Source organism: Mobula hypostoma, chromosome 25 (assembly GCF_963921235.1).
Source record: "Mobula hypostoma chromosome 25, sMobHyp1.1, whole genome shotgun sequence".
NCBI classification, from domain to species: domain Eukaryota; kingdom Metazoa; phylum Chordata; class Chondrichthyes; order Myliobatiformes; family Myliobatidae; genus Mobula; species Mobula hypostoma.
In genome coordinates this window covers 3,109,115-3,129,613 of record NC_086121.1, presented here as the reverse complement: position 1 = coordinate 3,129,613, position 20,499 = coordinate 3,109,115, and the positions used below count along the sequence as shown (strand labels likewise).

Genomic DNA, 20,499 nt, shown 5'->3' with positions numbered 1-20,499 from the left:
AGTGGTCTGCTCAAAAAATTCTAATGTTCTCCTTTACACTTGAGTATCAGAAATGACATTAAGCAACCTTGAATCTTAAACAGTAGACTTCAATTTGGTGAAGGACACCCGTTAGTCTGCAGAAACTCATTGGTTTTTCAGCACAGCAGGACGTCTGTAAGGGAATAATGCTGAATGGTGCAGCCCAGGCTGCAGGAGGGCGTACTGAGGGACGCACTGAAGCTCGGAGCAGCCAACACTAAGGCTTTGTGGAGAAAAACACACATTCTCTTTTTCTTTGGCGTGTGCCTGCATGCGTGTGCGTCTCCGTGTGCGTGTGTGTGACCGTGATGATGTCTTTTTCATGGCTTTTACAAGACGCAGAGCGAGAGAGAGAGACTGTGTGACTCACCACTCTTCACACAGACATTTTCACAGTATTTTCCCTTTATTTTACGAGGTCGAGTTGCGATCTCGACACTCAACCCGGCATGGATGGAAAGCGTATTCGGGAACAGATCTGACTGGGTTCGAACCCAGGAACCTCCGCTCCCGGGTCCGGCACCGATGTCATTGCTCCACCAGCCGGCCCAAAGAAAAACATACATTCTCAAAGATAGAGAGATCTAAATATGAACTTTATGTGCCACTTGTACATTGAAACACACAGTGAAGTGTAAGTTTTTGGAATGTGGGGCAAAGCTGGAGCATCCAAAGAAACCTAAGCAGTTCTGGGAAGAACGTACCAAATCCCTCACAGACCGCGACGGGAATTGGACCTTGATCACTGGTGCTGTAAAGCATTGCACTAGCCGTTATGATATAGGGTTGGCCAAGGAGCCATTCTAGGGTCACATGACCGGCAATGATGCTATGGTTTCTTTTTGTTATAAAATATTTAAACTGCTGAAGGTAATGACGATAAACATACCTGGACCAGATGGCCTACACCCCAGGGTTCTGAAGCAGATAGCTGAAGAGATTGTGGAGGCATTAGTAATGATCTTTCAGGAATCACAAGATTCTGGCATGATTCCTGAGAAATGGAAAATTTTAAACGCCACTCCACTTTTGAAGCAGGAAGGGAGGCAGAAGAAAGGAAATTATAGGCCAGTCAGCCTGACTTCAGAAGTTGGGAAGATGTTGGATCACTAAGGATGAGGTGTTGGGGTACTTGGAGGCACATGACAAAATAGGTCAAAGTCAGCATTGATTCCTTAAGAGGAAATCGTGCCTGACCAATCTGTTCCTGAGGACTGGAGTTTGGGATTTTTTGAGGAAATAGTAGGCGGGATAGACAAAGGAGAATTGGTGGATGTTGTGTACTTGGATTTTCAGAAGGCTTTTGCCAAGGTGCCACACGTGAAGCTGCTAAACAAGGTAAGAACCCATGGTATTACAGGAAAGATACTAGCAAGAATAGAAGATTGGCTGACTGGCAGGAGGCAAAGAGTGGGAACAAAGTGGACCTTTTCTGAATGGATGCCAGTGACTAGTGGTATTCCACAGAAGACAGTGTTGGGACTGCTTCTTTTCAAGTTATAGATGAATGATTTGGATAATGGAAATTATGGCTATGTGATCAAGTTTGCAGACGATAAGGAGACAGCAGAAAGGGCAGGGCGTTGCAGAAACACGGAGGCTGCAGAAGGACTGAGACAGATTGGGAGAATGGGCAAAGAAGTGGCAGATGGAATATAGTGTAGGGAAGTGTAAGGTTATGCACTTTGGTAGAAGGAATAAAGGCATAGACTATTTTCTAAACAGGGAGAAAACTCAAAAATCAGAGATGCAAAGGCACTTGGGAGTCTTTGTGCGGGATTTCCTGCAGCTTACGTTGCAGGTTGAGTCAGTGGAGAGGAAGGCAAATTTATTTATTTATTTACTGAGATACAGCGCAGAATAGACCCTTGATTTAACCCGAGCCTAATCATGGGACAACTTACAATGACCAATTAACCTACCCACAGGTAGGTCTTTGGACTGTGCGAGGAATCCGGAGCACCCAGAGGAAACGCACGTGGTCATGGGGAGAATTAGAAGAATGAGGGGGGATCTCAATGAACTGAACAGACTGAGGCCTCCTTTGGTCAGGGTTGACCATGGATGTCGTGTCCCAGCTGTCTACGTGAGACACAAGCCTGGACAGTACGATATGGAGAGCAAGCAGTTGCCCGTGTAACAGCTCCCCATCTCCACACGGCTGATGGTGGAAATAGCAATACTGCAGGGGTTGCCAGTCAGCGTTGAACTCAACGTAGGGCTGCTTTAGAGACTGCAGCTCCAGAATTTTCCCTCAGGGTTTACTCCCGAAGGCTTCCTCGTGACTGGGTACAGCCACAAGGCAGCAGAGTTTGAGATCAGAATTTTCCTTCTCCTAGATGAGTTTGCCAACCATGGCTGACAAGCTTCATCTGCCCAAAACACCAGAACCCCTTTGTCCCTTTTCCTGCCTGGTGGTTCTGCTGGGCTTAGTAACTCAGCCACACATGAAGGCCGAGAGCCGGACTTGGTTGTCAGAGGCTGTTTGAGACGCACGCCACTGGGAGCAATTAGACTGGGCATCAAAGGTTACAGGGAGAAGGCAGGAGAATGGGATTGGGAGGGATAATAAATCAGCCATGATGGAATGGCTGAGCAGAATCGAAGGGTTGGGTGGCCTAATTCTGTTCCTATGTCTTATGTTTTCGCCCGTATTATCTCAGTGCACTGATGTCATGAAATGATCTGTATGGTCAGAATGCAAAACAAACGTTTATCACTCTACCTTGATACATGCTGGCAATAATGAGCTAACGAACTGGGAAGTCAAAACTAATTTTGATGATAAAGGCTGGCTCTGTTATAGGAGTCAAACTAGACACACTGGAGGCTGTGGTAGAACAAAGGACTCTATGGAAAATCCTGGCAATTCTGGATCATGTTTCTCACCCTCTGTATACCACCTTGGCTGAACAGAGGAGCACTTTTAGTAATAGACTAAGACAACTGTACTGCTCCAAAGAGCACTAAATGAGGTCATTCTTACTCTCGGCCATTAGGCTCTATAATGAGTCAATCTATAGCCAGGGAAGTGATGACTCCGCCTGTTAGACTGTTTGAGGTAACTTATTTTTTATTATTTCTTACTTTGCTTCTAATATTTGTATGTTTATATATCAGTGCACTTGTAACTCTACTGTGACATTGTAATTTCCTTTGGGATCAATAAAGTATATATCTATCTTTACATCAGAACAGAGAGCAGGAACACAACTCTGGCCCACAACATCTCCTGGGATACACCTCTCTTGTTAACCCCTTCCCTTCCTCACTGGAGTTTAGAAGAATGGTGGGGGGGCTGGAAATCTCACTGAAACCTAACTAATATTGAAAGGCCTAGATAGAGTGGATGTGGAGAGGATGTTTCCTGTAGATTAGGACCAGAGGGTACAGCCTCACAATAGATGGACATCCATTTAGAACACAGATGACAAGAAATTTCTTTAGCCAGAGGGTGGTGAATCCATTGCCATAGACACCAAGTCATTGAGTATATTTCAAGCAGAAGTTGATAGTTTCTTGATTAGTCGGGGGGGATCACATTTTACTGGGGGAATGCAGGAGAACGGGATTGAGAGGGATAATAAATCAGCTATGGTGGAATGACGGAGCAGAATCGATGGGCTGAATGGCCTAATTCTGCTCCTACGTCTTATGGTCTTACAGCACAAATTCAGCATTCATTATTCTGGAGATCTGAATCAGATTTAAGGATGAGATCCAAAACAATCGCTCTTTAAATTCACTGTTTGTAAGCAAATGCCTTTCAGCGTATCATCCTCGACAGAGCTGAGGATATAAATGAACACAACAGATGGAATTTCCGTTGTGACAATCTGCGTCTTTCCAGTATCTCATTGAGACTGTCAGCAGTGTTAGTGGATTTATCTCTCACTCACCGTAAACTGCCTTGGCGTCAGACTGCACACGAACAAGTTTACGGGGTTTGCAATACGCAAAGATTTAACAGAGGGAGTTTGGAACTCTTCAGAATCAGAATCAGGTTTAATATCACTAACACAAGAGATTCTACAGATGCTGGAAATCCAGAGTAACACACACAAAATGCTGGAACTCAGCAGGTCAGGCAGCATTTATGGAGAGGAATAAACAGTCAGTATTTCAGGCTGAGACCCTTCATCAGGGTGCATGCCAAACTGATGACGTCCTGATGTTACCAGACACACTAATGAAGGGTCTTGGCCCAAAACATTGGCTTTTTGTTCCTCTCCATAGGTGCTGCCTGACCTTCTGAGTTCCTCTAGCGTTTTGTGCGTGTTACTCTTAATAACACCCGAAAAATGTCCTGAAATGTGTTGCTCATTACCATTAGGTCAAGTAACAAGTAAATGGGCATTGGCACACTTACAAATTGTGTTGTTAAAGTTAAGATGGGAATTGTGCAAATCTTAACAAGTTCATAAACTCAAGAGACTCTGCAGGTGCTGGAAATCCAGAGTAACACACACAAAGTGCTGGGGGAACTCAGCAGGTCAGGCAGCATGTATGGAGAGGAATTAATGGTTGACATTTTGGGCCAGCCGAGTTCCTCCAACATTTTGTGCATGTTGCTTAGCAAAGGTAATTGTTTCCATTGTACAGTTTTATTTTATTAATTTAGAGCAGGTGTTCCCAACCTTTCTGAAAGCACAGACCCTACCATGAACCGAGGGGTTCATGCACCCCAGGTTGGGAACTCCTGATTTTGAGATACAGTGTGGAACAGGACTTTCCAGCCCAAATAACCACACTAGCCAGCAACCTGCCTATTTAACCCTACCCTAATCACGGGACAATTTACAATGACCAATTAACCTGCTAACCAGTACATCTTTGGACTGTGAGAGGAAACTGGAGCACCCGGAGGAAACCCATACGGTCACGGGGAGAACGTACAAACTTCTTACAGACAGCGTTGGGATTCAACTCTGAACTCTGACGCCCTGAGTTGTAATAGTGTTCCCCTAACTGCTACACTACCGTGACCATCTAGTTAGTTCCATGTGTTGGATTCTCTTGTGATTGGGGTAAAAAGCAGAAAACCTGACACCACAATATGCTGTAGATCTGGAATTCTCTCTCTGCAGATGCAGCCTGACCTGCTGGGTGTTTGCAACACCTCCGGTTTTAATTGCAGCATTGAATTCCTCCAGCACTTTGTTAGGGGGCGACTCACTGGTGTGGACCCTGCCTGAGTTCATTTTATGTTGTAGTCCAGACTATTAAGTGACTGCATGGCCTGCTTGCCAAGTTCTGTCCCCAGAACACTCTCATTGAAGCCTGGGGTCTCTCCTGATGACAATGGGTCGGAGAGCATTTTGACTGGTTGCATCACGGTCAGGTATGGGTGCTCTGGTGTACAGGGTTGCAAGAGGACACAGAAGGTGGTTGACTCAGCCAACTGCCTCACAGGATATCACAGGAAGGCAGCATCTATCACTAAAGACCCTCACCATCTGGATCATGCCATCTTCTCGTTACTACCATCAGAGAGGAGGTACAGGAGCCTGAAGATTCACTCTTAATGATCAGAAACAGCTTCTTCCCTTCTGCCATCTGATTTCTGAACAGTCCATGATCTTATCAACACGATTAATACTTGAAACCCCTTTCTACTGGGCATCTCTAGAAACACAGCTGGTTAGCCTCTTGCTAACAAGCTAATGGACTCAGTAGTGAGAAAACCACCTTTATCGAACTCCGTACATCTAGGGACGATATGACTTGGGTCCCATCAGACCAGGAGACCCAGGATGCTTTGACCACCCGCACCCCAATCTGAGCGAATACTGTGTAAATGCTGCCCACTTGATATTACCCGGCAGCAAGAAATAACAGATCGTACCCTGCATACAATTATAAAGAAAGTATTTTTACAAATTTCAGCTTTATCGAACAGTTAGTAGGAAAAAGAGAAGAAAAAAATAAAAAGGGGCCATTACAGTTAACCCTTTCCAAATGTGCTCATAAGTTGGAACTCATTTTGAAGTTGTCTTTAACTCACGTGCTGGACCCACGGTCTGCATGAAAGCACACACCACCTTCCAAACGTCGCTTGAAATCCATCTCACTCAAACGGGATCCCCCACGGGGGTATAGATCCTTCCTCCTTGAAGCCAATCAGATGCACAAAGCACCTCGTGCAACAGGGCATCTTCCCTCCTGTCTTCTCCCAGCTCCTGCCAAAAAGTTCTCGACCCACATTGGTGTCTGCCACAAAAACCTCTCTGCCCAGCATTCTCTAGAACCTTTTCCCAGTCCCACCATCCTGCCTGGCTGACAAAACATTCCTAAGTTAAACGACAAAGCCCTGTATCCTAACTCAAACCCAAAGAGGCTGAAAGCAGAACGGACTGTCTCTTACAGAACAGCTAAAATGAAATACCTGCAGCATAGCAGTAAAAATCTTAATCAGGGTGTTACATACCTTTTATTATTCCTATTATTTCTTATTCCTTTTTTATTGTAAACACAGGAGATTCTGCAGATGCTGGAAATCTAGATCAACACACACGAAATGCTGGAGAAGCTCATCAGGGCAGGCAGCATCTATGGAAATGAATAAACAGAGGACATTTTGGGCCAAGACACTTCATCAGTCTGAATGAAGGGTCCCGGCCTAAAACTGCGACTGTTTATAGATACTTCCTGACCTGCTGAGTTCCTCCTTTCTATTGAACTGTTTTTTAATTTATAACTTAAAGCAATTTTATGTCTTTTCACCATACGGCTGCCTTAAAACAACAAACTACATGCCATTGAAGTCAGTGATAATAAATCTTACTGAGAATATTGAGCATTCCTGTGTGGTAGTCACCGAGAAAAAATACCGAGCTGTTATATTACACCTGCAAATGCCAATGTTCTGTTACTTTTACCAATGAAATAACATATTTAGTTATTCATTCAGAGATACAGCACGGAATAGGCCCTTCTGGCCCTTTGAGCCGTAACCCCCGACAACCCCGAGTTAACTAGCCTAATCAAAGGACAGTTTACAATGACCTGGTACTGTATGTCTATGGACTGTGCAGGAAATTGGAGGACCCAGGGAAAACCCATGCATTCGACGGGGAAGGCGTACAAACTCCTTGCAGAGGATCGAGTTCCAAACTCCAATGCCCCAAGCTGTAATCGTGCTGCCCTCGCCACTGCACTGCAGTACTGTGCCATCCAGGAGAATGTTAAAATAAAACCTATTGTTGGAATTTTACTTGTTTGATCATGAACGGTCTTGGCTTGACTATAAAATAGGTTTTCAAACATTAAACATTAAATGTATCAGGCATCAAAGTGACTGTGCTTTATTAAATAAACCTGACAGGTTAATGGGCCAGGCAGTCAGTGAACTGCCAGGGGTAATGGTAAGGGTAAAGCTGATTCACCAGGACTGTCTCTGGTTTATTCTGCAGAATATTCAGATCGTTGTAATTGAAGGGAGGGGAGGGAGGATAGGGTGGAGATTGAGAGTGAGGGAGGTGTGTCGGAGGGAAGGCAGTGGAGATGGGGTGAGTGGGATGGAGGGTGAAAAGAGAAGATGGGGTAAGGTCGGGAGGAGAGGAAAAAGAGTGAGTTGTGGAGAGGGTGAAGGGCAACGAGAGTGAACTGGCGAGGGGAACGAGGGTGAGCTGGGGGAGAGAGAGGGTGAGCTGGTGGGGAGAGAGGGTGAGCAGCGGCAGAGGGTGAGGGTGAGCTGGGGGAGAGAGAGGGTGAGTTGGGGGAGAGAGAGGGTGAGCTGAGGGAGAGAGAGGGTGAGCTGGGGGAGAGGGTGAGGGTGAGCTGGGGAGAGAGAGGGTGAGCTGGGGGAGAGGGTGAGGGTGAGCTGGGGGAGAGAGAGGGTGAGCTGGTGGGGAGAGAGGGAGGCGGGGAGAGAGAGGGTGAATGTGGTGAGGGACAGGGTGAGCTGCGGGGGAGGGAGAGGATGAACTGGGGGAAGAGAGAGAGGGTGAGCAGCGGCAGAGGGTGAGGGTGAGCTGGGGGAGAGAGAGGGTGAGTTGGGGGAGAAAGAGAGTGAGCTGGGGAGAGGGTGAGGGTGAGTTGGGGGAGAGGGTGAGGGTGAGTTGGAGGAGAGAGAGGGTGAGCTGGGGAGAAGGTAAGGGTGAGCTGGGGAGAGAGAGGGTGAGTTGGGGAGAGGATGAGGGTGAGCTGGGGGAGAGAGAGGGTGAGCTGGGGAGAGAGAGGGTGAGCTGGGGGAGAGAGAGGGTGAGTTGGGGAGAGGGTGAGGGTGAGCTGGGGGAGAGAGAGGGTGAGCTGGGGAGAGAGAGGGTGAGTTGGGGAGAGGGTGAGGGTGAGTTGGAGGAGAGAGAGGGTGATCTGGGTGAGAGGGTGAGGGTGAGCTGGGGGAGAGGGTGAGCGTGAGCTGGGGGAGTGGGTGAGGGTGAGCTGGGGGTTAGAAGACAGGGAATGTGAGGAGCAGGGGAGGAGAGAAAGACTAGATGGACAGGATGATGCCAAGGGTCAGGAGGGGTGGGTGAGAGGTGATGAAAGTGAGCAGATGAGAGAAATAATGTACAGGATAAAGAGATTGAGCAAGACATGGGGAGAGAGGAATTCTTGCCTGAAATACAGATGGACACACACTATCAGCTTGTATTTCTCTGTACATTAATCTCGATACCACAATATATCCACTGTAAGTCAGCTCTTTGACAATTAAACAGCAGTTCCATGCTTCAGATTGAGCGAGACAGTGTAGAACACCAGACTGCATTTTCACTGTTAAAAGCTTCTGACTGGAGAGGCGCTGGAGGCAGTGAGTGCTGGTTATCACAGTGTCAGCTGCAGGAGGAACGCTCACAGCACTCAGTGAGACTGGACTTCAGCCGCCACTGTTGCAAGTCCAGCTCTTGAGGACTTGGGCCCAGAGTCCTTGAATTTCAACCTTAATGTCGGTTTGCCACTGCATCCACATTAAAAATTAACCTGCACTTCGCCTGGTGAGAAAAGCTCAAAATAAATGTGAAAGCACACACACAAACGTAAATGTGGCACTCTCTGTCTGAAGAGTGATGTTGAGCTGCACTGCTGTCTCTACTCCCTAACTCAGACATCCTTCAGACTAGAAGCTCGTCACGGTTTGACATCTCCACATTGACCACCCGTGTATGTCACTGAACCTCAAAGAGTTCAGTCAGAATACATTTCCCTGAAATTTAGAACATGGAACATAGGAATCTACGGCACATTACAGGCCCTTTGGCCCACAATGTTGTGCTGACCATGTAACCTACTCTAGAAACTACCTAGAATTTCCCTAGTGCATAGCCTCTATTTTACTAAGCTTCAAGTACCTATCTAAGAGGCTCTTAAAAGACCCTATTGTATCCACTTCCAGCACTGCCACTGGCAGTGCATTCCCTGTACTCACCATTCTGTGAAAAACTTACCCCTGACATCCCCTCTGTACCTATTTCCAAGCACTTTAAAACTATGCCCCTCATGTTAGCCATTTCAGCCCTGGAAAGAAGCCTCAGGCTATCCACATGATCAATGCCCCTCATCATCTTACACACCTCGATCAGGTCATCTCTCATCCACCATCGCTCGAAGGAGAAAAGGCCAAGTACACTCAAGCTATTCTCATAAGGTACCACCCTCCAATCCAGGCAACTTCCTTGTAAAAATCCAGGCAACATCCTTTAAACTTCAAACAGTTCATTACTTGGAGCTAAAATTACCATCTGGTGATTCAGGTTCAGGAGTGGAATCTGGTGTTGTAGCCCAACAATTGAACCTCTTGACCATGTCTGCAAGTTTTTATGCATTGAGTTGCTGCCAGATGATTGGTCAATCAGATATGGAGAGTGCGCTGATCAGCTGCATCACCATCTGACACAGAAATTGCAAGGCATTTGACCGCAAGATACTACAAAGGACTGTGAGTACTGCTGAGAGGATTATTAGGGTCTCTCTTCCACCCATCCGAGAAATTTATCAGGAGCGCTGCGTATGCAGGGCCCTTAGCATTGTCAGTGATCCCTCCCATCCATCCAACCCCCTACCATCAGGCAGGAGGTACTGTAGCACTGGGACAAGGACTGTTAGGGTGGGAAACATCTTCTTCCTCCACGCTTTGATACGACTGAACTCCCTGCCACCACCCAGGTCTCATCACGTAAGAAGTGGCAGCAGTGTTGTACCGTTTACTTTTTGACTTGTGTCGTAAATGCACCTTATTATTTGTTAATTTATCTGTAGTAATATTACTTTATGCGCTGTGCGTGAATGATATGTCCTGTGTTGTTCACCTAGTCTAGAGGAACAATGTTTGGTTTGGCAATACAGTTGAATGACAGTAAACTTGAACTTGAACTCGATATTCACATTAATGAACAGGTGTACAGGTGTACAGGTGTACCTAATAAAGTGGTGCGTATTCAATATAACGGATTCTGAGTGTATATTAAATACAGCGGATTCTGAGTGTATGTTAAATACTGCAGATTCTGAGAGTATATTAAATACAGCGGATTCTGCTTAATTGGGACACATCAGGACCAGAACATTTTGGTCCAATGAAGCGACTGTCACAATTAGCCAAAGTTTCATGGAAATAGTTAAAAAGGTATAAAAAAGACAAACTGCCATTTAGCTGAGTAACAAATTATGTATTTAAATGAAACACAGAACAAGGTAGGACATTACCAATACTACTACAGTACTGTAAAACTGTGTATTAGTTCCTACTTGTTATCAATGGAGGAATGAATTCAGTGTACGCAATGAATAAAATCAATGCAGGCACTAAGTGCAGATAATGGACTGCCTTCACACAGTGTGTTTGACGATGCATCATCCAAATCCTTATTTTTATTGTAATATTAAAGACGATTGATGATACCTTCAAATTCTCTATAGTTTCTCACTTATTAAAGCAGTGAAATTGTTTCATTTTCACTTCCAGACATTTATGACATCTCCAAGCCTGACTGCTTTGAAACCACAGCGAGCAAAACAATTCTGAATTGTCTCTGCTTATTGTCACCAACTATTGGTGACAAAAGTCACTGCTTTTTGAACACAAAGACACACACCTGTCATTATTTAAAAATTGCTCGCTCTAATCCGATGTAGCGCCTAATGTCCATATAAAGTGTGCGCAACTTACACTAACCAGAATCTGTTCGACAACAGACTCCTGCCCCAATTAAGCAGCATAGTGTCCCAAATAAACAAAGAGAATCCCGGCAATTTTCTCAGTTAGCTTTTGCTCTTTCAGAGGTGTCTCAAATACGCAGCTGCCCTGACTAACCAATGGCCCAGTTAACTGGAATCGACCACATATAGAAAAATACAGGGAGATAATGTGTCATCTAACCATTCCCCATTAGTGTTTATCTTCCTTCAATGTAGTTCCATTTTTGATATAACTTTATTTTATTTTACTGAAATACAGCACAGAACAGGTCCTTTGAGCCATGCTGCCCAGCAGACAGCTGATTTAATCTTTCAATTTACAAAGACCAATTAACTGGTACATCTCTGGCATGTGGGAGGAAACCAGAGTACCCAGAGGAATCCCACATGGTCACAGGGAAGATGTACAAACTCCTTACAGACAGCAGGGAGAATTGTTACTGCTGTCTCCCAGACAATGCAATTCCCTTTTCTAATAATTCCCTATCTTATTCCAATTTCATTCAAATTCAGATTAGCCTGTTTGTCATGTACACCAGCAGGCAGTGAAAGCTCTTCCCCTCATCTCACCCACCCATCACCTCTGTCCACTTCCTCTCCTCCTTCCCTTTCTCCCATGGTCCATTCTCCTTACGTCTTCCACCTCTTACCTCTCAGCTTCTTACTTCATCCTGTCTCCCCCAGCCTATCCACCCGCCGCTTCACCTGATCACTTGCCAGCCAGTCTGTATTCCTCCCCCTCCCCACAACTTCTTATTCCGGTTTCTGCCGCTTTCCTTTCCAGTCCTGATGAAGGATCTCAGCCCAAAATGTTGACTGTTTATTCCTTTCCATAGATGCTACCTGACCTGCTGAGTTCCTGCAGCATTTTGTACGCTTTGCAGTGAAATTGACTTTGTCTACTCTTCACACTGATTTGGTAAAGTAACAGACCCCGGACATTCTGTCTTCTCCCCCTCCTATCAGGCAGAAGATACAAACGAATGAAAACACATACCCCCAGGAGCAACTTAGCAAGCCAGGCAGCATCTATCTGCAGATTTTCTCCTGTTTGTGATAGACCAGCAGGCTTAAGCACCCTGGTCCTACCTCACTGTCATTAACGCTATTTCCTCGAAGCTGCGCAGGTGCGCGGCCCCGCAAAAACTGAAATGCTCCCACACACATAGCCTTTGTTGCCACGCAGCTGGGATTTTCTTTTATATAATGTTAATTTAAAGTCCATGCAGTTTTCAGGCAGTGTAAAAATTTCCTGCTCAGACCAATAGTTGGTCTGCACTGCTGTAAAAAAAATTAGAGGGAATGTGGGATATAAGATCTTAAAAAGACTTTTTATACCTTAAGGATGAACTTTTGATCTTTCAGTCAATTTCATTCTGTTCCTTGCACTTTTCTTGTCTCCCTACACCGCACTTTCTCTGTAAATGTAACATTATTTTCTGCTATCTGTTTTGTCTTTGTTTTTCATTATCTAGATGTACTTATAAATGGAATGATCTATTATAGCTCATCATTATCATCATTACTTGCTGTCTCATATGATGTGGGTGACCACGGTCTTTTCTGTGACCATGATTGTTTGTGGCAAATTTTTCTACATAAGTGGTTTGCCATTGCCTTCTTCTGGGCAGTGTCCTTACAAGACGGGTGACCCCAGCCATTATCAATACTCTTCAGAGATTGTCTGCCTGGCGTCAGTGGTCGCATAACCAGGACTTGTGATATGCACCAGCTGCTCATATGACCATCCACCGCATGCTCTCACGGCTTCACGTGACCCTGATCAGGGGTGGGGTTGGGGGGCTAAGCAGGTGCTACACCTTGCCCAAGGGTGACCTGCAGGCTAGCAGGGGGAAGGAGCGCCTTACACCCCCATTTGGTAGAGACTCTAACCTAATATATATCAAGAATATACCTAATACAATATACGGCATGCAAAAAGAAAAACCTCTTCACTAAATGCTGGAGGAACTCAATAAGTCAGGCAGCAACAATAGAGGGGAAGAAACAGTCACCATTTTTCTGAGATCCCTCATCATCCATAGATCCTGTCTGACCTGCTGAGTTCCTCCAGCATTTTGTGTGTATTTCTCTGGATTTCCAGCATCTGCAGAATCTTTCGTGTTTAAGTTGAAACCTGATGGTGATATGACGATGAGGCCTTCATCAGTCAGAGCTGACCACGGATATTGTGTCCTAGCTGTCAGTGACACACAAGCCTCGGCAGCAGAAAATGGAGAACAAGCTGTTGCCGATGCAGCAAGCTCCCCCTCTCCACACATCTGATGGACCCAAAGCAATGGCAGAGACTGATACAGTTTGGCACTAGAGGCATCACAGGAGTTTCCAGTCAGCGTTGAGCTCAACATAGGACTACATTAGGGACTCCAGCTCCAGAATTTTTCCCTCAGGGTTTACTCCCGAAGCCTTCCCCATAAGTGGGTACAGTTGCAAGGCGGCAGAAAATTAAGATCAGAGTTTTCCTTCTCCTAGATGAGCTGCCTCTGAAAGTCCAAGCTTAGGTCCCTGTCGCGGGAGGGGGAAATGGGTAAGACCAGCCAACAGGCCTCTGGTGAAGCTGTATAGGTTAATCCCTTATGCAGTGGATTGCAGAAACATTGAAGAACTCCAACCATACCATGGACTTTGGACGATGGAGATGGGAGGTCATCGAGGGCTTATGCTTTACTGGGAGTTAAGGGCCCAAGTAAGTAAGTAAGCTGAACTGCCAACCTCGGCTGACGAGCTCCATCTGCCTGAAATTCCTGTACAAGTGACCACACTGTAGTAATGACCAACTCCTGGCTCAGGCAAAGTTCTTGGAGTAAACTGTATTCATGGTGCAGGTACAACAGAATGGTACAAAGTGTAATCGTGCAAGCTGAGGTAGTGTGAAAGACAATACAAAAGTAGCAATCATAAAAGAGTTAGAATATGGGACGGGGGTATGAGCAGGCTCTCGGTCCAAAACGTCGACTCTTTATTCCCCTCCATAGATGCTGCCTGACCTGCTGAGTTCCTCCTGCATTTTATGTGTGTTACTCTGAATTTCCAGCATCTGCAGAATCTCTTGTCTTTATGATAGAGGTGCCATTTGGCCTGCTTTAATTATTACTAAATAAATAATTATTAATCAATAATTTAGTATCAGCGAGTACAGCATTTCCTCCATATTCTGATGTGAGATCGCTCTGTCTCTGAGCATGCACAGTTCTTTCCATGAGATGACCAACACTAAGAGATGTAGTCATTGTACAAGATGAGGCATCGTACATTAAGGTCACTCCAAAACTTCCAAGGTTCGATCCTTACTGTTTACTTGTTCACACAAGAGATTCTGCAGATGCTGGAAATCCAGAGAAACACACACAAATTGCTGGAGGAACTCAGCAGGTCAGACAGTATCTATGGATGATGGGGGATCTCAGACCGAGATGTCAATGGTTTATTCCGCTCCATAATGTAAACCATGCACAACACATGAGGCAGTCCCTACCTTGTGATTGGGCCGTGTTGAGTACAGTGACTGTAATTCTGGGCTTGGAGGTTCTAATGAATTGGTAATGTTGTGGTCCACTCCGTCATGCTTCCTGTGTGGAGAGAGCGAGTGATTGGTTAGTACAACTCCATTTTACAACTACCATCATTCTTCCTCTGATCTTCCTGTGTGAAGAGAGCGAGTGATTGGTTAGTACAACTTTATTTTACAACCACCATCATTTTTCCTCTGATCTTTTCCCCAGTAGCCTCTTGTATGGGGTTGAATTACTGACATAAGAATTTGGAGTCAGAATCGGCCATCAACCAACTTTTTATGCAGTTGTGTCAGAATCAATTTCATTATCACCGGCATACAGGATGCTGTGAAATTTGATCTTTTGTGGCAGCAGTGCAGAACAATACATAAAAATACTATAAAGTACAAACACAAGAGATTCTGCAGATGCTGGAAACCCAGAGCAACTCACACAAAATGCTGGAGGAACTCAGCAGGTCAGGCAGCATCTGTGGAAATGAATAAACAGTCGACATCTCAGGCCGAGACCCTTTATCAGGACTGGAAAGAAAGGGGGAAGGCACCAGAATCAAAAGGTGGGGGGACGGGAAGGAGGACAAGCAAGAAGATGATAGGTGAACCCCGGTGGGTGGGAAAGGTCAAGGACTGGAGAAGAAGGAATCTGATAGGGGGCTCCTCTTAAATATTTTTCCTTTCACCCACTTTCTACAAATACCACATTTCATAACTCCCTCCAAGGCATCCAGAGGAACACAGAGAGTTGTTTGTCTAACAAGGGGAACAAGACAAAAATCCCACCCTTTCCTGGTACGAGTAGATGCTTTACATCACAATCCAGTAAATAGCTAAACCAATAGTACAAATAATATTAGGTCCGAGCAGAGCACAAAGCTCAAAGAAAAATGGAGGGGATGTTTCCTATAGTGGGAGAATCTAGGACTGGAGGGCACAGACTCAGAATAGAGGAATGTCCCTTTAGAAAAGAAATGCAGAGGAATTTCTTCAGCGAGAGAGGGCAAACCTATGGAATTCATTGCCATAGAAGGTTGACTAAGCCAAGCCATTGGGTACATTTAAAGCAGAGGTTGATAGGTTCTTGATTAGTCAGGGTGTCAAAGGTTATGGAGAAAGGCAGGAGGATGGGGTTGAGAGGGATAATAAATCAGCCACGATGGAATGGCGGAGCAGACTCAATGGATCAAAAGGCTTAATGCTGCTCCTGTGTCTTATGGTCTTTAGGACTTCAGTGATTTCAGTGTCTTGATCTGTCACTGGGAATCTCTAATTAATATTCCTTTTCTACAATGACACCAAAATCCCTCCACTACCCTCCGTAAACTGACCTAATTGTACTCACACCAAGGTTCAAAGTCCCCTTGCCTCTGCTGCTCTGCTTCTGAAAGTAGCATTGTGATCCCTACCACCCCCCAGACTTGATCTGTGTAACCCGCTCCTGGCCATTCACCCTGCTGGAGCATTGACTGTGCATGTACTAATGCTTATCACGGCAGATGATTGACGACATTCTCTGTTGTCCCCAGAACCCAGTACCATGAGGATTTCCGTGGTGGGCTCATTCTCAAAGTTCAAAGAACATCCAGTTCTGTGCAAATGTCTCAGGCACGTATATATTGCTAAGTGCTAAGACCTTTGCACAGTACTGTATTTGTCGACATGGTGGAGAGTGAGTTTGTAAGTCTGGTGGGAGCAAAAGATGTTGGGAATGGTGAGCGTGGAACGCCATGGGAGGGGTGTGAGACAGCTGGCAGCGAAGGAGTGCTGGGAGTGGGTAGTGGGTGCAGACACACCCAGCCCTGAGACGCCAGGCAAGGTCATTTGTTTCCAAACTATTGGTTTATTGATCATCACAGGTCTCTCTGGTGCTTCCCACTCCCTTTCCTCTGCCTTCCCCTTTTCCCAACCATGATTCCCCTCTCCCTGCTCCCTTCCCGCTCTCCGTCCACAATGGAGACCCATATCAGAATCAGGTTTATCATCACTCACATATGTCATGAAATTTGTTTTTTTTTGTGGCAGCTGTACAGTGTAATACATAAAATTACCACAGTACTGTGCAAAAGTCTTAGGTGCCCTAGCTATACACGCTTTTGAATAGTACTGCAAACGTCACCATATACAACCCTGAGATTCATTTTCTGGTGGGCATTCATAGTAAGTACAAAAAGCACAACGGAATCAGTGAAAGACTGCACTCAACAGGACGGACTAACAGCTAATCTGCAAACTGTGCAAATACAAAGAGAAAGAAGAAAAAAAGAAATAATAACAAAAAACAAAATAAGAAAGAAGTAAGCAATACAAATCGAGATCATGAGATGAAGTGTCCTTAAAAGTGAGTCCGTTGGTTGTGAGAACAGTTCAGTGTTGTGGTGAATGAAGTTATCTCCTCCAGTTCAAGAGCCTGATGCTTGAGGGGTAATAACTGTTCCTGAACCTGGTGGTGTGGGACCTGATGATTGAGGGGCAGTAACTGTTCCTGAACCTGGTGGTGTGGGACCTGATGGTTGAGGGGTAATAACTGTTCCTGAACCTGTTGGTCTGGGACCTGATGGTTGAGGGGTAATAACTGTTCCTGAACCTGGTGGTGTGGGACCTGATGATTGAGGGGTAATAACTGTTCCTGAACCTGGTGGTCTGGGACCTGATGGTTGAGGGGTAATAACTGTTCCTGAACCTGGTGGTGTGGGTCCTGATGCTTGAGGGGTAGTAACTGTTGCTGAACCTGGTGGTGTGAGTCCTGAGGCTTCTGTACCTTCTCCCTGATGGCAGAAGCGAGAAGAGGTCATGACCTGGATGATGGGGGTTCCTGATGCCGCTTTCTTGTGAAACTGCTCCATTTCGATGTGCACAACGTGGGGCAGATTTTCCCCATGATGGACTGGGCCAGGAATGAAACTGGAGACCCACTGCCTGCTGACATCTAAAATCTCATCAGGCAAGGATTCTGGTTTTTTAAGACCATGGTCTCATTTATTTAGCGCAGGTACGTTGTTTTTGGTAACAAACAACACAGCCTGAGGATGTGCTGGGGGTAGCCCACAGGTGTTGCCACACATTCTGGCACCAACATGGCACGGCCACAACGTTCAGCAAAACAACACAAGCTACTACAACAAAACACACTGCCACCTGTCCACCCACTCCAACCCCTAGAAAGACTGCCGCCGGGCCTCCAGTCCTTGGCCCCAGACTCTCAGATATGGGCCTGCAACCTCCAACCCCTGGCCCAGACTTGTAGATATCACACGTTTGACTACCCTAGGACTTGCTGACAACTGGAATTTGACCTTTGGGCCTTGCAAAGTCCCTTCATAAGTGATTTAACCTAAACTAACATCTCCCTCTCTCTATGATTGCACCCTCTGTAATGTTTGTCCTGATTCAACAGAACTGCGCTATCGCAGCGATCCCTGCTTTGCTTCTGGGTTTCAACAGAAAGAGCGTGACGGATAGGTAACAATTTACTACCCTACCGATATCTGTGTTGAACCACGGTTGCTTCAAACACAAGCACACTCTTCTAGACTGCTAGTTTCAAGCTCAAATTTATTTTCATTCAACCATATAGACATGCACCACCAAATTAAACAATGTCCTTCAGGGACCAAGTTGCACCACACAGAACAGATAACTCTCACATGCATAACACATAAAGTAATATTACCACAAATAAATTAACAAATAATAAAGTGCATATATGATACAAGTTAAAAAGTAAACAGTATAAAACTACTGGTGCTTCATACATGATGGGACCTGGGTGGTGAGGGGGGGGGGCTCACTAGTCTTACAACCGAGGGAAGAAACCGTTTTCCACTCTAACAGTTCTTGTCCTAATGTTACGGAGTCTCTTGCCTGATGGTAGGGGGTCAAAGTTCTTAATGGCTTAGGATAATTACACAATCCTACGGCAAGGACATTGTAAGGTTATTAAAACATTGCAATGAGACTAGAATTATGAAGAAGTTTTACCCCACTGCAAGGATGCATTTTTAACTTGCTCAGACCGACATCACCTTCAACTTCAAATCCCAAGATAATTGTAACCATCTTCCGATAAAGCAGCTGGAATTCTTGCTAACTTACAGGAAGATTGCCGCAGTGTAAAAGATTCATTCAAACGTTTTAACCACAGCAATGACCCTGAATGTTTTTGTCTTATTTGAATACCTCAGTGGGATTTCTGGAGCTCTCACAAAAATCACAACGAAGAACAAGATATTCCATCCGAAATAACAACGGTTAAATATGGAAAAGTATTCACCTGAACACTGAGATCGTTAAACCAGAGTCTGCTGCAGGCGGGTAGAAAATAATACAATTCCAATCACTTTGTAAAAGCGAGTAACAAAAAAATAACAAGTGCCCTGTATCAGCAGGTCTGTTCGTCCACTGCAAAGCTTTGAACGAGCTCGAAGAATTAGAAGCACTTTGTGTCTCTCCAGTTCTGCTACAGGGAGGGAGGGAGGGAGAGAGGATGAGAGGATGTGAGGATGTGAGGATGAGAGGAGAAGAGGAGGAGGAGAGGAGGAGAGGAGGAGAGAGAGGGGAGAGAGAGGGGTGAGAGAGGGGGTGAGAGAGGGGGTGAGAGAGGAGGTGAGAGAGGGGGTGAGAGAGGAGGTGAGAGAGAGGTGAGAGATGGACAGGAGGAGATAGATGGGGAGAGAGATCACTATGAGAGAGAATGTGAGAGTGAAGAAGGGAGAGAGAGAAAGCGGGAGAGAGGTGGAGAGAGAATGATATAAGAAAATGTGAGAAAGGAGAGAGATAAGGGAGAGACAGAGTGAGAGAGCGACAGGAAGAGATGCATACACATAGCACGTTTAAACTCTTTTCCGAGAGACGGCAATTGAGCCACTGAGCATCCACCGTCTGAGTGTTTGCTTTGCATTTATGATGTGCGTCTTAATTAAGCAGCCCTCTCCAGAAGGAATGTTGCCATGCCAACACTTTTTTTTGGGACTCAGCATCAGCCCCGGGGATTTGGTGTGGGTGGGGGTTTTGGTGAGGAGTAATGGGACAGAGCAGGGTGAGGGGGTGAGGGGGTGAGGGGGAGGGACTGGGGAAGCTGGAGAAGGGGAGGTGGAAGAGAACGATGTGCAGGGGGAGAGGGAAGGCGACTTGGGAGGGAGAAGGGGAATGGGGAGATAGTGAGGGGGAGGGGAGGGTGAGAGGAAATGGGTGAGGAAAGGAAGAAGGAAATTCAGTCACCTCAACACTGAACTGATTCCACAACCTGTGGACCCACTTTCAAGGACTGCACACCTCATGTTCTCAGTATTAATTTAAAACATTTTTTTTTTGTATTTGCCTGGTTTGTCTTCTCTTGCACGTTTGTTATTTGTCAGTTTGTTAGGAACAGCTTCTTCCCCACCATCAGATTTCTCAACAGACAATGATGACTACCTTGCCATTTTTGCAATACTTATTTAATTGTATATATACCTCTTACTGTAATTTATAGTTTTCATATGTATTGTAATATACTGCTGCTGCAAAACAACAAATATCACCGCATATGCCAGTGATATTTCACCTGATTCTAATTCTTTTGGTGTAGTTTCTCATCGTTTCGATTGTATTTCTCTGTTCTACTGTAAACGCCTTCAAGAAAATGAATCTCATGGTTGGATATGGTGACAAGAAAGCACGTTGATAATAAACCTTTGAAGGGAAGAGGGGAGTGGGTGAAAAGGTGGTGGGGGGGTGTAGACACATGCAGAAGGATCAGGGGAAGAGAGAGTTAGCAGAATCGGGTGTAAGTCACTGATCCACCATCAAGGACATTTATACAGAAAGATGCC

General features: G+C 45.4%; 1 protein-coding gene across 15 annotated transcripts in view; it reads right to left on the bottom strand.

The window, feature by feature from the left end:
* Positions 1–20,499, bottom strand: part of rap1gapa (RAP1 GTPase activating protein a) — a 473,779-nt gene that overhangs the window by 130,752 nt on the left and 322,528 nt on the right. For 14 of the 15 annotated variants that reach the window (XM_063033337.1, XM_063033341.1, XM_063033326.1 and 11 more), the window contains one exon: positions 14,654–14,747. The exons of the other annotated variant lie outside the window; for it this stretch is intronic. Coding sequence is in view for 12 of the 14 variants with exons in the window: in XM_063033326.1 (XP_062889396.1) it covers positions 14,654–14,747 (94 nt within the window). In the remaining 2 variants the exon portion in view is untranslated. The remainder of the gene's footprint in view (positions 1–14,653; positions 14,748–20,499) is intronic. 15 annotated transcript variants of the gene reach the window in all.